General features: G+C 46.3%; 1 protein-coding gene across 1 annotated transcript in view; it reads left to right on the forward strand.

Annotated features, from left to right (window-relative positions):
* The window catches only part of LRRC40 (leucine rich repeat containing 40), a 333,058-nt gene that overhangs the window by 203,899 nt on the left and 104,864 nt on the right, over positions 1-24,295 (forward strand). Inside the window, exon 11 of the mRNA XM_069232449.1 lies at positions 6,772-6,879. Within this exon, the coding sequence (XP_069088550.1) occupies positions 6,772-6,879 (108 nt within the window). The remainder of the gene's footprint in view (positions 1-6,771; positions 6,880-24,295) is intronic.

Here is a 24,295-nt window from a genome sequence, read left to right on the forward strand (position 1 = left end):
GTATGCTTGGAGTTCTTAAATTTGTACCGGGTTGAGGGTCTACATTTTTATATTATGAGGTCAGCACTCCTGTTCCTCCTGCTACGCATGACCATTCTGAAGACAAATATTTTCCTTCACTGGAGTGAGGTGTTCTTGTTATTAGGGCTGGACTCGTTCCTTTGAGCGTTGTGACTAACCGCGTATACCTACTCCTCTTCTGTCCGTAAAGAGAATCTTTGCCTTCATTTTCTGGGAGTTGATAGTGGTACTCCTTTGCTGTTCTCCTGTGTTCCTTTCATTTTCTGTGATCGTGTGGTTGACTATAATGTGCTTTACTTCTGTCACTGTTAGCTAGCATCTGACTGTTGGGGTCACTAATCAGGCTGTATTTCTCTTAATGTTTCCTCTCCTAAGGATGCAAGGTTTCCACCATGCCTGAGTGCCTGATCTCCCCGGTGGTACTGTTGTCATCTCAGCTCTGCTCATGGCAGTTCCGAGAGTTACTTGGAGTTCCTTGGAGTGGTTTGGCTGCCAGGTTTTCTCTGCCTCCTCTGTTTTGTATGGCAAGTTTTTTGGGATGTCTGAGGAGCTCCTTCCTTTGCCCATTGTCCTCATGGGCCAAGGTACCTTCTGCATTTGCTATTATTTTTCATTTATGGATCATCTCTTTTTTCAGGTGATTCTCTCCACTTCTCTTCTGTGTGGAGTTCTTCTGGAGGTTCTTATTCTAATTGTGCCCTGGTCGTGTTCTTGTTTCTGGCTTTTTCCCCACTGCCCTTGCCCAGGATGATCTGGGTGTTTGCAGTGTGTTGAGCTGTCATACGGGTTGCTATATTCGTTAAGGTGGTTCAGTTGGCATATGAGCCTCGGCTCCTGTCCTTAGTCACCCTGCTTTGCTCTAGTTTTTGCACAGTGGCATTTTGTCTGTCCATGCTTCAGCGTAACTACTTTCTATTGGCTGGTATGTCTCTGTTCAGTATATTCTGGTTACCAACAATCATGTCGCTTTGCTATATACTCTTAGAGTAAGGAATGGGATGAGGAGGTAATGACTGGATGTATTTACTGGTAATATTCATGACTTTGTTTTTCCCTTAATCACCCCATGCATTCTGCATTGTAGGAACTCCTTGTTGTAATGAATGTAGAATATTCTCTTGCGCATGCAGAGAACCAGGAAAGTTTCAAATCCACTCAAAAGAATGTACTAGAAATAGAGGTGCAATCTGGCATTATTTTTTAAAAGCCTTTTATTTACACAGTCTTTTTTGGCAGCCCAGACAGCATTGCAACACTGTTTCCTGAAGTCCTTACACAGAGGAGCTCTAAGTAAGGAGTGTAAGCCTAAAACAAAGAGGAATATAGTCTGGTAAACGGAATTAAATAAGAAGCTGGAAATAATATGCACTGCCCTTCTAAACAGCCATTAGCTTCCATCTCCCAGCTTGCCTTCTACTCGAAGCTGCATGAGAGCCTCAGACCTTTTTGAGGAGCTTATACCAGTCTCTATCTATAGATACTGTCCTACTGTTGAAGAATAGAGACTGAAGAGGAGGGAGGGTTGTTCATGACTTAAATGAAGATTCCTACGATGCTGAACGAGGATTTTAAGCAAGTAATTTTTGTTATTTTCCCACGTGCATCTTAGGATCTTCATTGATAGTTAGGAAAGTGAAATGTGCATAGCACACTGGTCCCTACGGGATCAGGTGGCCTCTTTATTCTAGCTATAGTGAAAGGTACTTAACAAAATAGTTTTTTTTAGGGTAGCTTGCCCAACTATTGTGTGTGTTTTAGAATCTGAGTCCAAACAATGATTAGTGAAACTGTTGGTATTTGTCAGTGTTTCTGCCTTGTAAGAATCTGACAGGAATAGTTTAAGCTAGCAACAGTGTGTGTCCTTCCTCTTGTGCAGTATCCTCTGAGTTTCCTGGGTAATTAATGTTTTGTTGGCTAATTACTACCAAAAGGAGATGCATGAGACTATCCACCTTGAGAATGATTGCTGAGATATAGCAAAGCCTTTTTGAAGGAGACCATAGTTAGCTAAAATTTGATTGCTCTTACATCTTTTGTGCAATCTATATAAAATTTCAAAACTCACTTTAAGTCTGTCTTGTAGAGTGGAAAGGTTTCTTAATAAAATAGTTAAGGATAAAGATTGATTTCAGTGAAAATCTGAGATACTTTTAACAAGACAGGATGTGGTGTCATTACCACAACATTGGAAAGGAAGACTGTACAGGGCTCTACTGTTGAAAGGGTTTGAAGGTCACTTACTCTGCAGACATAAGTTATTGCTATTAAGAACTCTGTCTTCTATCAAAGATGCTGCAATGAAGCCTTATATGGGTTTTTAAAAGAAGGAGCCGTCAATCTAAATTAAGACAGATTTCACTTTCAAAAAGGAGAGGACAGACTTCTAGGGGTCTAAGTCTTCTTTAACCCTTCCAGTTTTCCTTGAATCTATCGTGAAGAATGAATTTTGGGAAATACCTTTCCTATAAGCTGTAATGGCTGCCAAATGCACTCTGATAGACTAGTATTGATATAAGGAATAATCACAGCTTCCTGGCATGTAGGTCGGTCACCATTTTATGTTGGCTCTACAGAATAATCCCTTTCCATTTATATGTGTATGAAGTTTGCATGGATTGTCTTTTGGCCACTCTTACAATGTCCATACTGGGTAGGTGTTGATTTATAGGGGCTTGGATAGTATGGCACATGACAACCTTCACCCGTTACAATAAATGAAAAATAATTTTCTCAGATTTTCCTCTCAAGTAGAGTCCAAATAATAAAGATGGTGGTTCTGTCACAATATAATTACCTCCTTTGGATGCTACCCATGCCAATCCCACCAAAGTACTGAAAGATATCGCTGTCAAATTTCTGAACTTCAAATGGCATGGAGGATACTGTGTTTATGACTACAAAAGTGATATGTAGGCACGGCATCAGGAGGTCTGCGTCTCCCTTATATACATACAGGGAGTGCAGAATTATTAGGCAAATGAGTATTTTGACCACATCATCCTCTTTATGCATGTTGTCTTACTCCAAGCTGTATAGGCTCGAAAGCCTACTACCAATTAAGCATATTAGGTGATGTGCATCTCTGTAATGAGAAGGGGTGTGGTCTAATGACATCAACACCCTATATCAGGTGTGCATAATTATTAGGCAACTTCCTTTCCTTTGGCAAAATGTGTCAAAAGAAGGACTTGACAGGCTCAGAAAAGTCAAAAATAGTGAGATATCTTGCAGAGGGATGCAGCACTCTTAAAATTGCAAAGCTTCTGAAGCGTGATCATCGAACAATCAAGCGTTTCATTCAAAATAGTCAACAGGGTCGCAAGAAGCGTGTGGAAAAACCAAGGCGCAAAATAACTGCCCATGAACTGAGAAAAGTCAAGCGTGCAGCTGCCACGATGCCACTTGCCACCAGTCTGGCCATATTTCAGAGCTGCAACATCACTGGAGTGCCCAAAAGCACAAGGTGTGCAATACTCAGAGACATGGCCAAGGTAAGAAAGGCTGAAAGACGACCACCACTGAACAAGACACACAAGCTGAAACGTCAAGACTGGGCCAAGAAATATCTCAAGACTGATTTTGCTAAGGTTTTATGGACTGATGAAATGAGAGTGAGTCTTGATGGGCCAGATGGATGGGCCCGTGGCTGGATTGGTAAAGGGCAGAGAGCTCCAGTCCGACTCAGACGCCAGCAAGGTGGAGGTGGAGTACTGGTTTGGGCTGGTATCATCAAAGATGAGCTTGTGGGGCCTTTTCGGGTTGAGGATGGAGTCCAGCTCAACTCCCAGTCCTACTGCCAGTTCCTGGAAGACACCTTCTTCAAGCAGTGGTACAGGAAGAAGTCTGCATCCTTCAAGAAAAACATGATTTTCATGCAGGACAATGCTCCATCACACGCGTCCAAGTACTCCACAGCGTGGCTGGCAAGAAAGGGTATAAAAGAAGGAAATCTAATGACATGGCCTCCTTGTTCACCTGATCTGAACCCCATTGAGAACCTGTGGTCCATCATCAAATGTGAGATTTACAAGGAGGGAAAACAGTACACCTCTCTGAACAGTGTCTGGGAGGCTGTGGTTGCTGCTGCACGCAATGTTGATGGTGAACAGATCAAAACACTGACAAAATCCATGGATGGCAGGCTTTTGAGTGTCCTTGCAAAGAAAGGTGGCTGTATTGGTCACTGATTTTTTTTGTTTTGTTTTTGAATGTCAGAAATGTATATTTGTGAATGTTGAGATGTTATATTGGTTTCACTGGTAATGATAAATAATTGAAATGGGTATATATTTTTTTTTTGTTAAGTTGCCTAATAATTATGCACAGTGATAGTCACCTGCACACACAGATATCCCCCTAACATAGCTAAAACTAAAAACAAACTAAAAACTACTTCCAAAAATATTCAGTTTTGATATTAATGAGTTTTTTGGGTTCATTGAGAACATGGTTGTTGTTCAATAATAAAATTAATCCTCAAAAATACAACTTGCCTAATAATTCTGCACTCCCTGTATATACGATTTAGTAAACCAACTGTCCCAAATACTTTAGAGAAAATTGGGAAAAACATATGCAGGTAAGAAATAAAAGAACCTGTTAACCCTGCTCTCTGTTGTCGACTGTTGATATAATGTATAGCAAGCTTAAACACCCCCCTTCCGCCGACAGTTAAGGCTAGGTTTCATATATCCTTGCACGGAAGCAAATTAAATTTCACATTCATAGCAAAGACTTGCTATTGCACATTATAGGTTTCAAGACCAGTGGGGTAGCATTTAGATTGCACATCTGAGGTAATGGACGGACTACCAACTAGGTTATTTAATACAAGAGGGAGTAGTGAAATCCTTTGACATACTCAAGCAGGAATTCATATTATCTGTCTCCCACTTGGAGATATCACCAACTTATAAAATACCTGCCTTACAAACTGGGAAGACATAACATAACACTGCTACCCTCCTCAATTTTTACATTCACAAAATAAAATGTCACTTGGAAAGGGGTCGTAGTAAGACTTTACAGCACACTGATTACGCATATGTATACCAATGACCTGGCATGCCGTACTATGCAGAAGTGGCAGGGGCTTGTAAATATTTTATTTACGCTGAGGGAGATTGGTCTACACTGTTAGAAACCCATGACAGAGACCAGAGGGAAGCATGTCTTAAATACTCCTGCTTTAAGATCTTCATGAATGGCAAAGGACACCTGCCAGGGTCTAAGGGCTAAGTCTGACAGACACATGTTGGAGATTACTTAAAATGGGGTCGTTGGACAGCCATGACCCTCTGTAGAGCTAAAACCTGCATCCTCACATACTGGAGGATGGTGCACATACCTTCATCTACAAAATGGGTCTCCGAGTTAAGACTGGCAGCATATGAACTTTCTGAGACACCCAATGGTGACTTTTGGGGATCTTATTGTGACTATAATACGTGAAGGCTAGTAGATATGCTATTGCACTGATAAAGCCCTATGCTTCCAGGTGTGTTAGTGCTCAAGGATGGAATGCCTACACGTATACCACAGTCATCCGACGGTGTTGACTAGGGTTGTACTGGACAAATAACCCTAATAGGTCGTAAGCAGCAAACTGGACTACGGCAATGCCCTCTACGCAGGAACCATGGGCAAACTCCAGAAGAGGCTGCAACGCATCCAGAACTCCTCCACGCGCCTCATCCTGGACATCTCCCACCACTGCAACATCACAGACCACCTGAAAAAACCTGCATTGATTCCCAGGCAACAAGAGAATCACCTTCAAACTCCTCACCCATGCTCACAAAGCACTGCACAACACCAGACCAGAATACCTCAACAGACTGCTCTCCTTCTACTCCCCGACCTGGCATCGCCGCTCCACCGACCTCGCTCTTGCAACCGTCCTACGCGTCCGCAGAACTACAACCGCGGTAGATCATTCTCACACCTCGCTGCCAAATGGTCGAACACTCTTCCCACCCACCTGCACCAGACCAAAGATCTCCTTACCTTCAGGAAACTTCTCAAGACCTTGCTGTTCGAGCAGTAGCAGCACCTCCCCCGTCGCACCTGACGCACCACAACATTGCCACCGGCCCTATTACAAGCCAGCGTCAATGTTTTGGGTAGTTTCCCACTGGCCCAGCGGGAAACTCATAATAGGGCCATCAGGCGGAAGACCAGCGTGTCGGTCTTCCAACCTAACAAGCTTGGTGGGTGGCCTCTGCCGCCCGCCCGCCCGCCAAACCCAGAATGAGGCCCTATGTATTGCCACACTTCTTTTATCTTTGGTCAATGCATGCAATGAAGATACTTTATTCTTACTTAGTTACATGCATGGTAATACTGTATACACTGGTCGACTGATCTGTTACGATGCTGCACTTTTTCTGGAATGGCTATAGAATTAATCTTTAGTTTTGTTACCGTTATATTGATGTGACAACTTTGTAAAGCACCTTATCTAAAACAAATGACTCCTTAAAAAAGAATACTGGAAACTCCTAACCTACCCTGGACTCTCAAACTAGTCTTGACCGTTGCTCATTTACCACCTTGAATACTTCCCAGTTCCCCAGTCATGCTACGTTTTATTCTTCTTTTTATTTGTGATGATCTTAGAAGTGCCTGTGAAATCCTAAAATGTAGTGGTACTGTGTCCATTAAATCACTGCCAATTGAATATTGTATGAATATATTGTTGTGAATACATTTAACATTTCAGTAAGTAGTAAATTACATTTTCCTTTTCAGTGAAAAACAGGCACCCATCATTCCAGATGAAATATTCAATGCTGTGGGAAACATTGCAATTACTACTGTAAATTTCAGCAAGAATCAACTTACTGAGGTTCCACCAAGGTAAGTTATAACATTTGTAGCTATCAGATAAGACACCGTTGATTACATAATTTTGTTTTTCTGTATCAGAGTCCTTAAAATATATAAAGCTGTAGTGAGTGAATTGTAATCAGCAGGGAACAAAGTTAACTGAAAATATTAGTAAGTGATGTAGTTACGTTCCATGACAATACGGTGCTGTCATTACTTAGTGGTAATTCACATTTTACTCAGTCCACCCCTTTCCTGCATCAATACTAACTTTATGAAAGAGACTCTGTCATTGGAACCCCCATTTTTTTATCTCTTCGCTTCCTTTCAGAGACTTAAATGTTAACTGTCATCTGTAAATTCGTGTTTCTGATACCCGTGCACAGTCTTCCAATTGCGTTTAAAGGAAAATCACACCAGAGGAGGATGTTTCTGCAATTAATGCTTCCAGTTCTTTTGCTCCTGGGCTCTCTTGGCATGGCCTTCAGTCATGCCTGCACAATAAGGTTTGGGGTTAACTTATGTTCTTCGGATCCTGGGTTAAGTACAGTATGCAAAGTAATGGTTCAGTCAGATTAAGTTTATACACATCATGTTCCTTCAGGTAGCTCTAACACGTATATCCTCCCTCTGGGTCAAAAGATCCCAAGTATCAATCATACAAAAATATAGGCTGTAAATTGAACAAATAGATGTATATTATTTTATAAAATTAATGCATCATAAGGAGCAACATTGATAATTTAAAATGGAGCAAAAGGTGCTCCGTGAGAGGTGAATGTAAAGTGCTAGTGCAAAGGAAGGCGCTGGTGCTAGTCTCTGAATCAACTGCAAAAAGAACAGATGATGGACGGAATGCTGAACAATGCAAACATTCACCCTGAGTCACAAAGATCTGGGTTTAATCCATTGTTTTTTAGCTCACCATGCCACCCCAGTTTGGACCCAGCCACACGCTAATCAGTCTTGACCCTGTTCCTCATGGGACCAGTCCAGCACGATCTGCAAAGCCAGGTCCTCCCTGGACTGGAAACAAGCATCCTAGGACCGGTTTCAGGGTATCACCCCTCATCAGCTAGGCTAGCTTGAATCCTGTGCGCAGTGAGCACGGAACCAACTTTTGGGCATACCCTTCCCACTTGGGGAGACACATGCAAAAAGAAGAGATGATGTATGGAATGCTGAGCAATGCAAACATTTACCCCCAGTCACAAAAATCTATGAATCAACAGCACATTCCAGGACAGTAGAATATACCTAGTCATGGTTAGAGAAAATATGGAAGGGCAAGTTTGGTGATATTGGGACAGCACAGCTGAGTCTGGAGGTCCCAATCCCCATCAGGTCAGTCCACTGTGATTCTGTTAAGTTAATTAGAAACAACAATACAAGATCCAGGCTTGTTAAAACAAAGTACCCAGCTCTGCATCCCAGCGCCACAGTAGAATATTTGTCTGTCCAATCGCAGTCAATAGAATCAGTGATTAACTGTCAAATTCACGGGGAACAGTGTGAACCTCATAGGGAAAATGCTGTGTGGGGTAACAAGAGGCGTAACATGTAAAAATGGAGGCCCGGTAGTGCTCACCCAAACAGGATAACTCACATGATCGGGGTGAACTGAACTCTGGATGGTCAGGGTCAATGCATATGTGCAAGTCAAAAGGTTTAATTACCCCCCTATTTAGGACCAAGAGATCCTGGGGGGTTGGGTTGTGGGGGGGGGAATAAACAATCAGTCTTGTGTTGTTCGACCATACTCTGTCACCACTGAGGTGTTAGTAGTGTTGGGAGGGGCGAAATTAATCAGGGAGAAGTATTGCATACAGTAGTAGAGTAGTAAAAGGATATGATAATCTTGTGGTCAGTTAAACGTGAAGAGTAAGTTATATCGGAGTATAGCCAATACAATTACAGATGAGCAATCCAGTTCTTGAGGCCTGCATGTAACAGGGGAAAGCAACAGTACAATATAAGCTCAGACATTATCATCCACAGTTTGAGGCATAATAAATAGGGTTTGGCTGAAACAATACTTACTAAGGGGCTCTGCAAATCTATCCAATTGTAGAGAGTCAGTAACCCCATGCTTGGAGCGTATCTCGGGATCATGCAGTTATGAGGCCAGAGAAAGCACAAAACTCCACTCCAGCTGTTTTGGAGCCAGTGAGTGAGCACTAGGGGTGCTACATTAAGAGGAGGGCCTTCTCTGAGCATGCTGGGCTGAGCTAAGAGGGCAACTCTGAGGGAAGACATTTTTCACTGGCAGTGAGGAGAAGCATACTCAGTGGCCAGAGTTGTCTTTTGCTGTTATTCAGCTTAGCGGGGAAAAGCAAAGAGCATTTTGAGGCCCAGGTCTCTGAGTTTGTTTCACCTCCATAAGTAAAGCTCAGGGAGGCTCTACTGCCAGCATGTAATCCAGTCAAAGCATGATGTGGGCACCCTCAAAGGCTAGGTGTCCGGTCTGTCTCTCAATGCCTACTAGTGTGTCTTTGTCATGAAAGTTTCATATTTTGGCCACTGTCGGCTTAGGAGAAGCTCCAACCAAAGTGCTTCAATCTGGAAGGTGATGAGCACATTCCACAGCAAAGAAGGGAGAGAGGCCAGTAGGTGTGCAGCCTGTTTGGACAAGCAGTTCTCAAGGACCTTGGTGTGGTCCGATCCTTCTGAACCTTCTGGCAGGCCAGTTAAGTGGATACTACAGCGTTTGGAGCGTCCTTCCGCACCCTCTGCTCTTCCCACTAAAAACAACTAGTAATTGGACTACGGAGATCTGCAGACTCTGGCTGCAGTGCTTGTTAAGTTGTTTAATTTTTCTTCACACGTTCAGAGAGATTTCTTTGATCATCTCACAGTAGGCCAAGTTCAATTGTGACTATGTCTACTTTATTTTTCAATGCTGATCTAGTCTCCCAGTGGCTTGAATGATCTAGTCTGGTTTCTCCAGTTGAGGGAGGGTATTGTTAGGCTAATTATGGGCCAAATTCGTAGAGCCTCGAGGGGTATCGATTAGTTGATCATGTGCCATTTTAGAAGCTGTTGGGCTAAGAGTGCAGTTCTCCAGCTGTACGTCTCCCCATCAGGGAAAATATTAGGTTAAGTGGGGGCTGCTGAGAGAACTAACCCCTTGGAGCGGTCACCTTTGGTGGAGTCTGGCCTTCTTCCCTCCCCCAAGCCACAGCGGTTCCTGTGAGTCACCTGGGAGATGTGCATAGTGTCAATATACCATAACAATAGAACTAAGTGTCCCCTCCCAGTTAGTCCTCAGGAAGGAAGCACAAGGAAGCTGGTGGGGAGAGCACCCAGTCTATGGGATTGGGCCGGGGTGGGTGTAGCAGCAGGCTGTATAATGAAATTCACTCCAGCATCCATCCCACAGTTAAGGAAGTGGTAGGTTGCCAGAAGGAAGACCCGCCTTACCCTTGAGCCCATCAGAAGAGGCCCCATAGAAATCAGTGATGCAGGAGCAGTGTTTGCTTTTGCAGGAGATCAAACTACCCCCTGCTCAGACGTTAAGATGTTGATGCCAATTAATGATGAGTCACCAGATAGTCCATGCAGGAGCAATTTTGTCCCTTAGTAGAAGATGGAATTGCAGCAGTGAGGTGTTTAAATAAGCTATCAGGTCCACTGTGTAGTTGTGTCACTAGAACAATGTCTACTTGGTCAGGGTCAGAAGTAGGGCTACCTCCTGATTTACAATCAGCAGTGACCAGCTGTGACTTCAGATGCATAGACACCACATTTATGCCTGCCTCTGCAACCAGCATCCTTGGTAGGGTGTACCGGCAGGGCTACCAATAGATGAGACAATGTATGCTCTCTGCCTGCAAAATAGTGTTACTGTATGTACCTCTGGGCCAGGGCCACTAGTGTGGAGTTGTATTACTCACTGCCAATCGTAGGGGGCGCTGTCCAAGCCCCTTGCTGCTGAACTGTTAGCGATGCAGTGGTTCCGCTTGGGGCTCAGTGGAGTGATACACCTTTGTCACGGACTGCGCGTCTCTAATCTCCAGCAGCGGACGCTCTCAAGCCCAGCAGTAGGCCGCAGGCACAGGGTCTTGAAATATACGCTTGGAGCCTGGCAGGAACGCATGAACCGAGCCGTTCCACCCAGGAGAGGTCCAATGCAGCAGCAGATCATGCATGGTTTGGCTTCAACCTCAGTTATGTAAGGATTGTGTGAGAACAGCCGGGAATGCTCTCATCACAGTCGTCATCTTGTGGTGCTGAGACACTCCCTGTCATTAATTGTAGATAGAACCCTGCAGTACAACTTTTAAAATGTAGATGTCCATAAGACTGATACTTATAGAAAAAAAGGCTGTATTTCCACTAGGGGCAAACAGAAAGCCAAAGAACACATGCAGATTTGTTTTTAATGTGTTTCTTGCTGGAGACGAGATCAGGCTGCTGCAGAACTTTTCTTTCTCGGTGCCAAGACCACTGAGTGATCTGAACTAGGTTAACCTCCAAAAAGAATAAACATTCAACTAAGATGGATGTAGGAAGGTTTGATGAGGATTGGTCATGAAGATGAAATTTATATTATCTGTTCCAGAATTTGTAGTTTCCATTTAAATTCACTGGGAATTCTTTTGCCAAAACAACTCAAAACAGCAAAAACAAATGTACTAATTTTGTCCTGGGAACAGAGGGCCCTTCTAGGTGTTTTGTGATCTAGACAAAGATCTATCCAGCTCTATCCAGATGTGCTTGAAATTTATTGACACTTGAGGAAGATTTGTGGATAGAAACACAAACTGAAATTTAAATAGAGAGTCATTGGATTGGCTAAGGCATGTTATTTTGCCATTTATAATTTCCAATTTGTGAAATGTCTCATGAGGTTGGCAAATGTTGTGAGAAGATAAAATCAAGAGGCATAGTGAGCCTACTCCAATTCTAAGGCACATCCCACAAAGGTAGAAAGTGTCATTTTACTATGAAAAAAATATCAAAATTAAGACCCAAGGTTCATGAACTATTTTGTAAGATTTGTGCACCAGCCACTAACGGTGGATCGTGAACGAGATCTCTCGGTTCAAGATTCTCATTCTTGATAAATAAATTCTCGTACCATTTCAGAGCAAGGAAAACTCACCCAACCCTGAGAAAGCCTAGAGCACACCTTAGATGGATGAAATATGCAGTTTTCCTGCCACAAAATTAAATATAAGACTCCAGGTTTGTGAACTGCATTGTGAGCTTTTTTCCAGCTGTTGAGTCTCTGCACACATTTGAAATGTCAATTGAAACTCACAATGCATGGACAGAAAGAAAGTGGGCAAGGAAGTAGTCTGAGGTGAAAGTCCAAACTGACTTCAGGTAGGAATTTTGGGTGAGTCTTGATCACTACCTTACTGGAATGAAAAACGATCTATGGTTCGGAGGAACACAATGCCTGGATTTTGCTAACTCTACATGCTGATGTGATTGCTACAAGGAAAACAGTTTTCCAAGAGAGATGTTGCGAGGTTGATTTGTGAATGGGCTCAAAAGAACTGTTTCACTTCAGGAACTTGCAGCGGCAGATGAAATCATGTACCTATTCAGCATTCTTCCCTGGAGACTACCTGATTTTAAAGCTTCCTTTTCCAGCTGCCCATCTCCCAGGGCAGACACATTCTGTGAACTAGGTTGATAGGTCTGTCAGCTTAGGGTTGTGGCCTTCCCCCAAGCCTTTTGCCTTGACCCTCCTATTTTTCTGATTTTGTTTTTGTTGGCTTTAGGACTCTGTGCACCTTACCGCTATATTTAATTCACTTATAAGTCCCTAGTAAAGTGGTATACCCTATATCCAGGGTCTGTAAATTAAATGCTGCCTGTGAGCTTGCAGCACTTATTGGGCCACCCACTTGAGTAGCCTCTTGAAACATGCCCTAGGCCTGCCATTGCAGTCTGTATGCAGTTTTAAACTGGCAATTTGACTTTGCAATAGAGCCCACTTCCAAGGCTTAACTCCCATTTTTATGCCCTATTGGAGCCTGCAGCCTGTTCCTGGGTCATATGACTGGCTGTAGTTGGCAGTTGTACTTAGTTTATTCACCACCCCTAGAAAGCCACACAATAGTGGGGTTTAGGTGTGCCTTGATAGGCCATCTGTGGCAGGAGAGTGGCAGAGCTGGACACAGCCCCTCTTGCACCTTAATAGGCAACACAAAGAACACTTCAGCACTTTATTGTTCATGCACCCAGTCTGGAGCCTGGGCAGTGAATTGTTGCTGGAATGAGAATTTATCTTAAAAAAACAATAGACAAGAGGTGTCTGGAAAAACAGGAAATGGTTAATTTAATTAAACATTACGGCCTGGAGACAAGTTACAGAACCGGGGTCTGCAGACTGTCTCTACTTGTACATCAGATTGAAGCAAGTTTTTATACATTTCTCCGAGTGTCATAAAACCATAAGAGACATCCTTTTCTGGTAATAAATGTGAACGGTTGTCAAGGAGTCATTAATACACTTCTAGATAGTGAATGCAGTTGGGCCTCGCCTGGCGTAGACACAATGTGGGTCAGCGTGTACATGGCCAGATATCTGGCCTGAGGGGCGCGGGGGCGCTGCATGTGCTGTGTTCTGATTGGCTGTGTGTTCCTAACTACATGTGGCATATAACCTTATGGTGTTTTTGGGAATGTTTGCGTCCCCTGGCCACGTGTGTTTTATTGGAGCCACTCTCAGGGGAATCCAGTAATGGTGATGCGACTTTGTTCACGTAAATAAATGCATCGCCGTGTACATCAACATAAATGAATTCAATATTAACATTCCTCCCTCTAGATGAATTTTCAGTACCTTGTTGTCCCACTTCCCTTGCTACGTGTACTCTACCCAATTTGGTAGCTGCGTTTTTAGAGCAGGAAACCACACAATAACAATAGCAAAATGATAACGGGCAACAATGATGTGCACAGACTGGTCAGTCACTGGGGGAGCCAGGAGAAACAGTTTGTGAACTACTCCTGCTCAGGGCACCTCCCTCTTCTCACATGTCCTGTAGTTGGTGCAATGCTTGAATGGCAAGAGTCAGAGTTCAATTGTCATTGTCATTGCCAGATATAAAAGTGTAGCAAGATGCATCAATTTTTGCACACATCCCACCCTCCATTGTGGTCATCAAGTCCAAAACTTGCCGATATTATATTACCATCAAGCAGACGGCTCTCAGTTCATCCTTGATTGCATTAAGGCCGAGCGCAGTTTGTTCATCATTTTGAGCATTTCCCACCTGGTTATTTGCAACCAGCGGGCATTTGCTTTGGTCTGCAAGGTGAAGAAGGGTATAGACCCTCTTGCCTATACTTGGGCATTGATGAAGTCTAAATTCCTCAGAAATGTACTTGTACTGAACCAAACCAAAATAATGGGTGTGAATGGTGACGAGGGACCCGAGGCCACGCCATCCAGGGACAAGTTTGGTGTAAGCAAACTTGCCGCACTGCCAGTAGGTGTCCATTCGCGTGAAGTTGGCCTATTGCATGTCCGGATTGTGGAGTACTGTGACGCAGTTTTTGTCTGTGCCCAGTGGAATGGTGCCTTTGCCTCTTAAACACAATAAATACAGTGTGTGTCTGTACAGTTAGGGGTTGCCTCTTACCTACTAGCCATGTGTACCTGTCTATCTCGGTGTCCCACATCTCCTGACATGGAGTATCTACACTGATATTTAATCCTCCCCTACAAGACCCATTTCCCTTCATATCATAGAGGTGGATGGCCCTGCACTGAAACTCCGTGTCTGGGTCCCTTTGTTAATAACGAAGGCAGCCCCAGCTAAGGGCCAGTCTGGGACCACAGATGAAAGCAGGAACGTACATGTTTGTGCACTGGTTAGATGGCTTAACAACTTCTAAAAATCTCTTCTCATGAAAATTTCAGGGCCTAATGGTGTCCTCCCCTATAGCTCCCTTCCTGCTCATCCTGTCTAGCTCAGTTTACAGTGCTGTAGGATTGTTCTCGGAGCGGGTCAGATATAATATAACCCTTTTGGGCTCTACTCTGTTAGGTTGCATTTTGGCTGATTCTACACAGATACAGATGGAGCAGGCATTTTGCTTTTTCAGGGGCTACCTCTTGGGATAAGTAGCGCCTTTTTGTGCCTACTGCATGTGGTATCAGTGAACAGACCTAGCATAACCCGGCTGATGTCTTGGAGCCCATGGTAGTCATGTGTCGATACCACGTGTTGTGTAAAAGAGCACTGTATAGTGCGTGTGGGATGCTAGTGTTGGGTATCGTGTAATTAAAGGTGCCTTAAGAGAGGTCCCTGATCAAGCGTGGTGACATTTTTGTTTTACTAGACTCTATCAGACTAGACCGTTCTTTCAAAATGCATAGATGCAATAGCATCCCTAGCATCCAGAGGATGTATAAATGCATAAAATGCATAAAAACAAATAACCTTTGGAACATTGTTGGCTTTGAGATGATTCCAGTAGAGCTGTTCATGGTCTTCTTGGTGCGAGGAGTTTGAGTTTAAAAACGGTTTAAAAACATTTGCGGTGCAGTCCATGAGGGGTGTGCTATGGAAGGTTTCAGCGATATGTCGGAAAGGTGGACCCATGCATCTCTCCCTTCTACTTTGAGGGCGATAGGCCTGACGGAGGTTACTCAGTAGGGTCCTTCAAATTTGGCTTGCTTCTATATTCTTACAAATTTCCGAATGTAAACTTCTTGACCAGGTGGAGGTATTTGATATGGTACTTTGGCAGTGGTGCACCTGGAGCTCCGATGAGTGACCTGTTTGGATAAGAGCTTGATGGTTTTGTTCAGCTCTGAGCGATACACATGTAATTCATCCCTTGAGAGCTAGTCTCAGCACTCTGTTTGGTCTGAGTTTCGTGGATGGGTGTCCTCATTGGTCTACTGGTTACTATCTGGTGTTGTATGAGACGGTGGTCGCTGCTTGATGGCTTCCTCAGTGCGAACAAGGCTAGGGGCAAACATTGGAGCCACTTCTTGTTGACGCTGGCACAAATTTTACTCATTTTATTTTTTAACAGGCCATTGAGTCTCTCAACGACACAGTTGCATTGGTGGTGGTACTCTTCAGCTAGTATGTGTGTAATCCCTAATAAGGTACAGATGTGGTCAAACATGCAGTTAACAAAGTGCTTTCTGTTTTCCGACCGGATGACATCTGGTAGCCCCCACCTGGGTATTACCTCTCTGACAAGGAACGTTGCTGCTGCCTTGGTGTTGCAGTGCACGGAAGGACCTACTTCGATCCACCTAGAGTATGGGCAGACCACTATTATCAGGTACTGATAGTTAGCATATCGGTCGATCATGTCAATGAAGTCGATGTGTAATGTCCTGGAAGGCCCCTTTCGTCTGGGGATAGCCGAAGCCACTACCTTGAGAGTAGGTTTGAGGTAGTAGAATTGCAGACAGAGCATTTGCTTAAGTACATTATCACTATTTCAGAGAGATTGGGTATAAACCAGTTATTCTGAAGTTCTGCCATCATGTTGTCCCTGTGTGTGTTGGTATAAGTGTAATTGTAGAAAAGCTATGTTGACTAAGCTCTGTGGCCTAACGGTTTTCCCTGTGAGTGTGCCTCTTTATGAGGTTGTGTGCTGTCTGTGTGCAGCCCCTGGTTATCCATCTCTCCTTTTCTTTCCTGAAACTCCCTCAAGTACAATCATGCAAATTTCCTTATGAGGCTCGTCTTGTGGGGTTTCCGACTCTGATGCCTATTGTAGGGAGAATGGACAAGCCTCCTTCATGGTACCATATACTACCCTTTTTGCAACTTGGTTGGCTAGTGCTTTCCCCCAGGATACGAAATCCTTGCCTCCGGTATGAGCAGCACATTTTACCACAGCCATGTGCTTAGGCAGGGTCAGCGTGTTGATGAGTAACTCTAGGAGGTCCCGGTGTGCGATGAGTGTGCCTCCTGATTTTAGAATCTCTCCTTTTTCACCTTCCTATGCTTGAGTGTAGTATGATGGTGACATAGGCTGAGTCCGAAAAAACTGTCACCGTCTTACCCGAGTTTTGGATGAGGGCTTCAATTAGAGCTGTCCGTTTTGCCACCTGTGCTGAGTGATGGGGAGGAGAGTTAGCTGTGCGTTGACCTGCAGCTTTTCTGAGGGGTCATGGCTACGGGCATGACTTCGGCTGCCCCCGTGTGTCTCACCCCTGCCTCTAGGTTGATTGTGGAGGAACCGTCAGTGAACAGTGCCTCATTATCTAGGATGGGATCCTCCTCCTGCCCAGCTGATTCCCTTAGGGTTGTATGTGGTGCAGCCCTGGGTCTCCTCTCCCTCCTGCATCTCATTCAATGGGAAGGTGGCTGGGCTCTCTAGGTGGCTCCGTACTACTTTAGCGATGGCCTAGAGCGAATCAACTCGAAGCCCGAAACCCATTGTTTGGTCAGTGTGCTCTTGCTATTTTGCATAACCGCAAACACTGAATGTTCTGCATACAGCGTTAGGTGCTCCCATGCCAATGGAGGTGCTCTTGTCGACAACAAAGGACACTGCTGCTAGCACCTGCTGGCATCGGAAGTGACCCTTGACGGAGTCTAAGAGCCCCAGTAGTACGCAACGGGCTTGTACCACAGGGGATATTTTTGTGTCATGACATGACATGACTCGCCTGTTGCTGTGGCTGAATAAGAAGAATTCCTTCCTATAATCCAGTGTCCCCTATACTGGGAATGCGTGCATCTCAGGCATCCAGGCTAATTCCTTGTGGCCAGCTTTTGCCTTTTTCATGGCCTCAAGTAAAGGGTCAATGAGCATGTTGTAATCAAAGACCCACTGCCAGATGTGGTTGCACAGTCCTAAAATATTCTACTTGTCCTTTTTTGATTTCGGTGGTGGCATAGCCCGATAGTCCGTGTGCTCAAGTGTGATCTGCGGACCTGCTGCTGACATCATCTGATCCAGATAACTAACCTCCTGCTGTACATATTGCATTTTCCCCTTCTCTACTTTGTACCCTCTCTCTGCATGTGCAGTCAGAAGGGCTATTGTGTCATAACAAGATAGGTCCTCAGAGGAACTGCATATCAAGGTGTCGTCAGCATACTGTATCAGGGTGCTGTACGATCGGAAGTTGGAAAGGTCCTTCCTCAGTATCTTATTGACGATACTAGGGAACTCACAGTACCCCTTCGGTAGAGTCCGTTTCAGCAGCTGAATCCCTTGGAAAGTAAAAGCAGTCAGGAACTGTCTGTCAGGGTGCAGCAGAATGCTAAAGAATGCATCCATGATGTCTGTCATTGAGAAATAGTGGGCTTCTGCGGGTATGTTTGTTGGTTAGTATGATGGAGGGGTTTGGTACCACAGGGTATTCCTGGACCGGGAAGATCGGCTTATTGCACAAGAGGACCCCCTGATCAATAAGTGCTTGTATTGTGAGTGCTGGGACGAACCTGCTCGTCTGTCCGCCCAAGGTGCATCGCCGGTTGGCCTGACTTTGCGGCAGCTCCCACTACTTTCTTTGCAGCAGCAAATCCTATTTAGCAGTCCTTCGCCAAAACGGTACGTGGCTTCATGGAACTCTCAGCAGACACAGCCTCCAGCTTTGCCCCACTGTAGATTTTAGACTTCCAAAAAGAGACTAGGTCTGATCGTAGAAATCTTTACCGCAACTTCATCCAGCAGCTCTCCGATGACTCCTCCTCCTTGGATACCACCTGCAGCCTTTCCCTGCTGAACGTAACCTTTTCAGACAATTTTTTTACTGAAATTTCTTTCTAGTCCATAGTAAACGCCGACCGGGCCTAGTTTTTACCTTAAACTTTAAAAATTCACAACTCGAGTTATACTTATTTGATTTTTGTCATTTTGGTGTCGATAGTTTCTTAAAATTTACTCTATTTTCCTAATTTGGTGGGGGATTTTTCTTGTGTTGTGATTTCACTTTATTGCTGTTTGTGTGCTGCATACATTCTTTACACATTGCCTCTGAGTTAAGCCTGCCTTTTTTTGTGCCAAGCTATTAGAGAGGTAAGCACAGGTATTTAGTGACTATTCTGGTTCACCCTGACAGGGATTGTTGCTCTTGCTCGAGCAGGGTTAACACCCTACTCAGTCAACAGCCCAATTTCTTAAATAGTAGAACATACTGTTCCTTATTTGTAGTCTGTGGTGTTTACAGGCAGCTGTTAAAGGAGGACATTGTAGTGATATGTGGGTTGATAAATGCAGTGACACTGATTTAAGTTACTATCTATGAATCTCCTGGATAGATTTTGACTGGTTGGGAGCCTCCAGAATGCCTTATTGTGGTAGAGTTCAGCTGCCTTATTTACAGTTAAGCAATATTATCCAAGGAGTAGATACTGCCAGGTAGTTAATGATGATGGATCTTAATCCATCCCTCTTAATGACTACCTGGCAGTAACTTTCCCCCTTGCATAATATTGCTGCTGTAAATAAGATAAACTGTGGGGTGAAAGTCACAAAATTGTTTTAGTTTGTATGTTTTCGTGATACTATTTAGTTGGGATATTACAAGAAGTATAGCTATTTTTCTTTTTTTTTTGTTGTTGCTACAAACAAGGCTCTACCAGAATGGGTGCTCATTGATTTTAGCCACAAAACATGTGATTTACTTAGTGATGCTGTGCTCCTGTTGGGACCAGTTCTAAGATGATTTAATCCTGTGAAAAATGCTGATCCTCTGCCGGATGTTGGTGAATCCTATTTGAGAGAAAATGGTTTTTCTGATGATATTCTAATGAGAATTATGGCTCCGTCAGAAAAAATAGTGACACATTTTCTATAAATTTATGATAAACCCAATGATACACTTTCTTCCAAATAGTTTAGAGAGGCTTTATTAAAGTACAAGCCTAACCACCAACCTACAAGGATGGGAACAACTCTCAACTGTCTAACTAGCTGGCACAGCTCTTCAAACCCTGGTCCCAGTAAATGCATGGAAGGGTGTGACATACACAGTGACATCCTTTGTATTCCATGCCAATATAGACCAGATCCAAGTTTAAACACAGCAAATCTTCCCACCCTTACAAATTATAGGAAAAAAGATTTGCCCCTTACAACTTATATGAAAAAAACATTCATACATATGTTTCTAATCTAATTTTTTAATTCGAAGGATTGTAAACAATCCCTAGAATATATAACAAAACAAAATTATACTTTTAGGGACGCAATCTGTACACTGTAAAGGAATGGCGTAAAAATAAATTGAAATGAAAATGGACAATATAGCGACCTCTGACCTGCCTTAGGTCTAGAGCTCACCCCCCACGGCCGCAGCACCACCCTGCTGTCTCCTGCCCCTGATCCCCGCCCACGCTGCTGTTAGCGTGTTCGAGGCCCTCCTCCACCCGCAGGCATCCTCCTGCGCCTCATCCCTGGTGTCTAGTGGGCTCTTGTAAGCTTCACTTGACCCGTGTGCCGCTTTTCGCCGTCCTGTAAGTTGTTTTTCTAATTTTCCGCGCCTTGCCCCCTTGCGCGTCTGCCCCCTTTGTGCCCCTTCTGATTGTGCCGCTTTTCGCCGTCCTGTAAGTTGTTTTTCTAATTTTCTGCGCCTTGCCCCCTTGCGCGTCTGCCCCCGTTGTGCCCATTCTGATTGCTGTACCCCGATTGTAACTTGTGCCATAATTGTATTTTGTGCCTGTTTTAAAAACGTTTTCCTTACTGTTTTGTGCCTTTTTCCCTGGTCTTTTCGCCCCTTGGGCGCTCCCCCTTGCTGATCTCCCCTTGCCGCTGCCTCCCTGCGGCCCCGCCCCCCTCGCGCCACCATTCGCCGCTCCCTCCCGCCTCCCAGCTGCTCCTCCCTCCCCCCTCCCTTCTTAATGGCTGGCGCTGCGCGTCGCGAGTGAGCGACCTCTGACCTGCCTTAGGTCTAGAGCTCGCCCCCCACGGCCGCAGCACCACCCTGCTGTCTCCTGCCCCTGAGCCCCGCCCACAATGCTGTTAGCGTGTTCGAGGCCCTCCTCCACCCGCAGGCATCCTCCTGCGCCTCATCCCTGGTGTCTAGTGGGCTCTTGTAAGCTTCACTTGACCCGTGTGCCTCTTTTCGCCATCCTGTAAGTTGTTTTTCTAATTTTCCGCACCTTGCCCCCTTGCGCGTCTGCCCCCTTTGTGCCCCTTCTGATTGTGCCGCTTTTCGCCATCCTGTAAGTTGTTTTTCTAATTTTCTGCGCCTTGCCCCCTTGCGCGTCTGCCCCCGTTGTGCCCCTTCTGATTGCTGTACCCCGATTGTAACTTGTGCCATAATTGTATTTTGTGCCTGTTTTTTAAACTTTTTCCTTACTGTTTTGTGCCTTTTTCCCTGGTCTTTTCGCCCCTTGGGTGCTCCCCCTTGCTGATCTCCCCTTGCCGCTGCCTCCCTGCGGCCCCGCCCCCCTCGCGCCCCCATTCGCCGCTCCCTCCCGCCTCCCAGCTGCTCCTCCCTCCCCCCTCCCTTCTTAATGGCTGGCGCTGCGCGTCCACGCCGCTGGCGCGCTGGAGGCACGCCAGAGGCAAGCCCGTCTGCGCCTGTCCGCGCCTGGACCGCGCCCAGCGCCACCCCCCCCCTGGTCCACACGCTCCCGCACCCCCAGCCTCCGCTACTCGGCCAGCGAACTCCTCAACCCTGGCTCCTCCACAGAATGCTTCCAGGCCACCCCGAAGCACACCAAAGGACCTTTTTCCTGCCGCACCTGCAACTTCACCTGTAACAGAACAACGAAGCCAGCAACAACCAACACAAACCACCTGCACTGCATCCTCCTCAACACACGCTCCGCACGAAAGCACGCCATTGAGCTCTGGGACCTGCTCGACAGCGCCGCCCCAGACGTAGCCTTCCTAACCGAAACCTGGTGGAACGACTCCTCGGCCCCAGACATCGCCATCGCCATCCCTGACGGCTACAAGATCACCAGAAGAGATCGCACCAACGGAATCGGCGGAGGAATAGCCATCGCCCACAAATCTACCCTCAAGATCCACACCCACACGGACGACACCCTCAAGACAGCCGAACACCTCCACTTCCAGATTCACACGGACCCCAACACTACCCTCAGAGGAACCCTCATATACCGTCCTCCAGGACCAAGAGCCCCCTTCAGCAACACCATCTCCGACCTCGCAAGCACCCACGCCCTCGCCTCTTCAGACTACATCCTCCTGGGAGACCTCAACTTCCACCTGGAGAACAACAATGACGCCAACACTGCATCACTGACCACCAACCTCTCCAACCTCGGACTCCGTCACCTGGTCAACACACCCACCCACATCGCCGGCCACACCCTTGACCCACTCTTCACTGCAAGCAACCACATCTCTTTCAGCCACACCTCCGAACTCCACTGGACCGACCATCACTGCGTCCACTTCACCTTCAAGAAAAACACCGAACACCACCGCACCCCTCAACCGCCTCACCGCCGATGGGGAAAAGTCACCGAAGATCAACTAGCCAGCACCCTCGCCAAAAACCCACCACCCGACTCCACCGACCCGGACTCCGCCGCCATCAACCTCCAACAATGGATCCTCAACTGCGCCAACATCCTAGCACCACTCAAGAGACCCACCGTCAACCAAGAAAAGAAAAAACCAGCCTGGTTCACAGACGAACTGACCACCTCCAAACGCACCTGCCAGAAACTCAAGAAAATATGGATCCTCGAGCGCACACCCGACAACCTCGCTACCCTCAAGGAAGCCAACCGCGAACACCACCAACTGATCCGACTCGCCAAACGCTCCCACTTCACAGAACGCCTTAGCAACAACGCTCACGACTGCAAGGAACTATTCTGCATAGTGAAGGAACTCTCGAACCCCAACGCCAGCGTCAACGACGTCCCTCCATCCCAGAAACTCTGCGACGAGCTCTCCAGCTTCTTCTACCAGAAAATCACAGCCATCCACGACAGCTTCAACACCACACCTCCGCCAGACCCCACCCCCAACAACTCCACCCACGCCGACCGCATCACCACCTGGACCCAGGTAGACGACGCTGAAACCCTAAAGACCATGAACTCCATCCACTCAGGATCCCCCTCTGACCCCTGCCCACATCACGTTTTCAACAAAGCCGACGTCACCATCGCCCCCAAACTCCGCAAGATCATCAACCTTTCCTTCAGCACCGCTACCTTCCCGGACAGCTGGAAACACGCAGAAATCCAACCCCTCCTCAAGAAACCTAAGGCTGACCTCAACGACCTCAAAAACTTCCGACCGATCTCCCTCCTCCCTTTCCCAGCGAAAGTCATCGAGAAGATCGTCAACGCACAGCTCTCCCACTACCTAGAAGACAACTCCATCCTAGATCCTTCCCAATCCGGTTTCAGACGCAACCACAGCACAGAGACTGCACTCCTCGCCGCCACAGATGACATCAGACAACAAATGGACAACGGCGAAACCTCAGCCCTCATCCTCCTAGACCTCGCCGCTGCCTTCGACACGGTCTGCCACCGCACCCTACTAAATTGCCTCCACGAAGCCGGCATCCAAGACAAAGCCCTCAACTCGATCTCCTCTTTTCTCTCCGGCAGAACCCAGAGAGTCTGACTCGCACCCTTCCGCTCCGAAGCCACCAACCTCATCTGCGGGGTCCCCCAAGGCTCCTCACTAAGCCCAACGCTGTTCAACGTCTACATGGCCCCCCTCGCACAACTGGCCCACCAGCACAACCTCAGCATCCTCTCCTACGCCGACGACACCCAGCTCATCCTCTCCCTGACCAAAGATCCTCTCACCGCCAAAGCCAACCTCCACGAGGGACTGAAATCCATCGCCGAATGGATGAGCAACAGCCGCCTGAAACTTAACTCCGACAAGACGGAAGTCCTCATCCTCGGTCGCACCCCCTCGGCCTGAAACGACTCTTGGTGGCCCACCGCCCTGGGCCCCACACCAACCCCAGCCTGCCACGCATGAAACCTCGGCTTCATCCTCGACTCCGCTCTCACCATGTCCAAACAGGTCAACGCTGTCTCCTCCTCCTGTTTTAACACACTCCGCATGCTCCGCAGGATCTTCAAGTGGATTCCAACAGGAACCAGAAAGACGGTGACCCAGGCCCTCGTCAGTAGCAGACTCGACTACGGCAACGCACTCTACACAGGCATCCCAACAAAAGACATCAAACGACTCCAACGCATCCGCCCGCCTGATCCTCGACATACCCCGCCGATGTCGCATCTCCCACCACCTGAAGGACCTCCACTGGCTCCCCGTGGACAAGAGGATCACCTTCAAGCTCCTCACCCACGCACACAAGGCACTACACGACACCGGACCCACCTACCTGAACACCAGACTCAACTTCTACGCTCCCTCACGCCAACTTCGCTCTGCCAACCTTGCCCTCGCCATCGTCCCCCGAATCCAGCGCAAGACCTCTGGCGGCAGATCCTTCTCCTACCTCGCCGCCAAGACCTGGAACTCACTCCTGACCTCCCTACGCCAGACCCAGGACCTCCTCACCTTCAGGAGACTCCTC

This window comes from Pleurodeles waltl, chromosome 4_2 (assembly GCF_031143425.1).
Source record: "Pleurodeles waltl isolate 20211129_DDA chromosome 4_2, aPleWal1.hap1.20221129, whole genome shotgun sequence".
NCBI lineage: Eukaryota > Metazoa > Chordata > Amphibia > Caudata > Salamandridae > Pleurodeles > Pleurodeles waltl.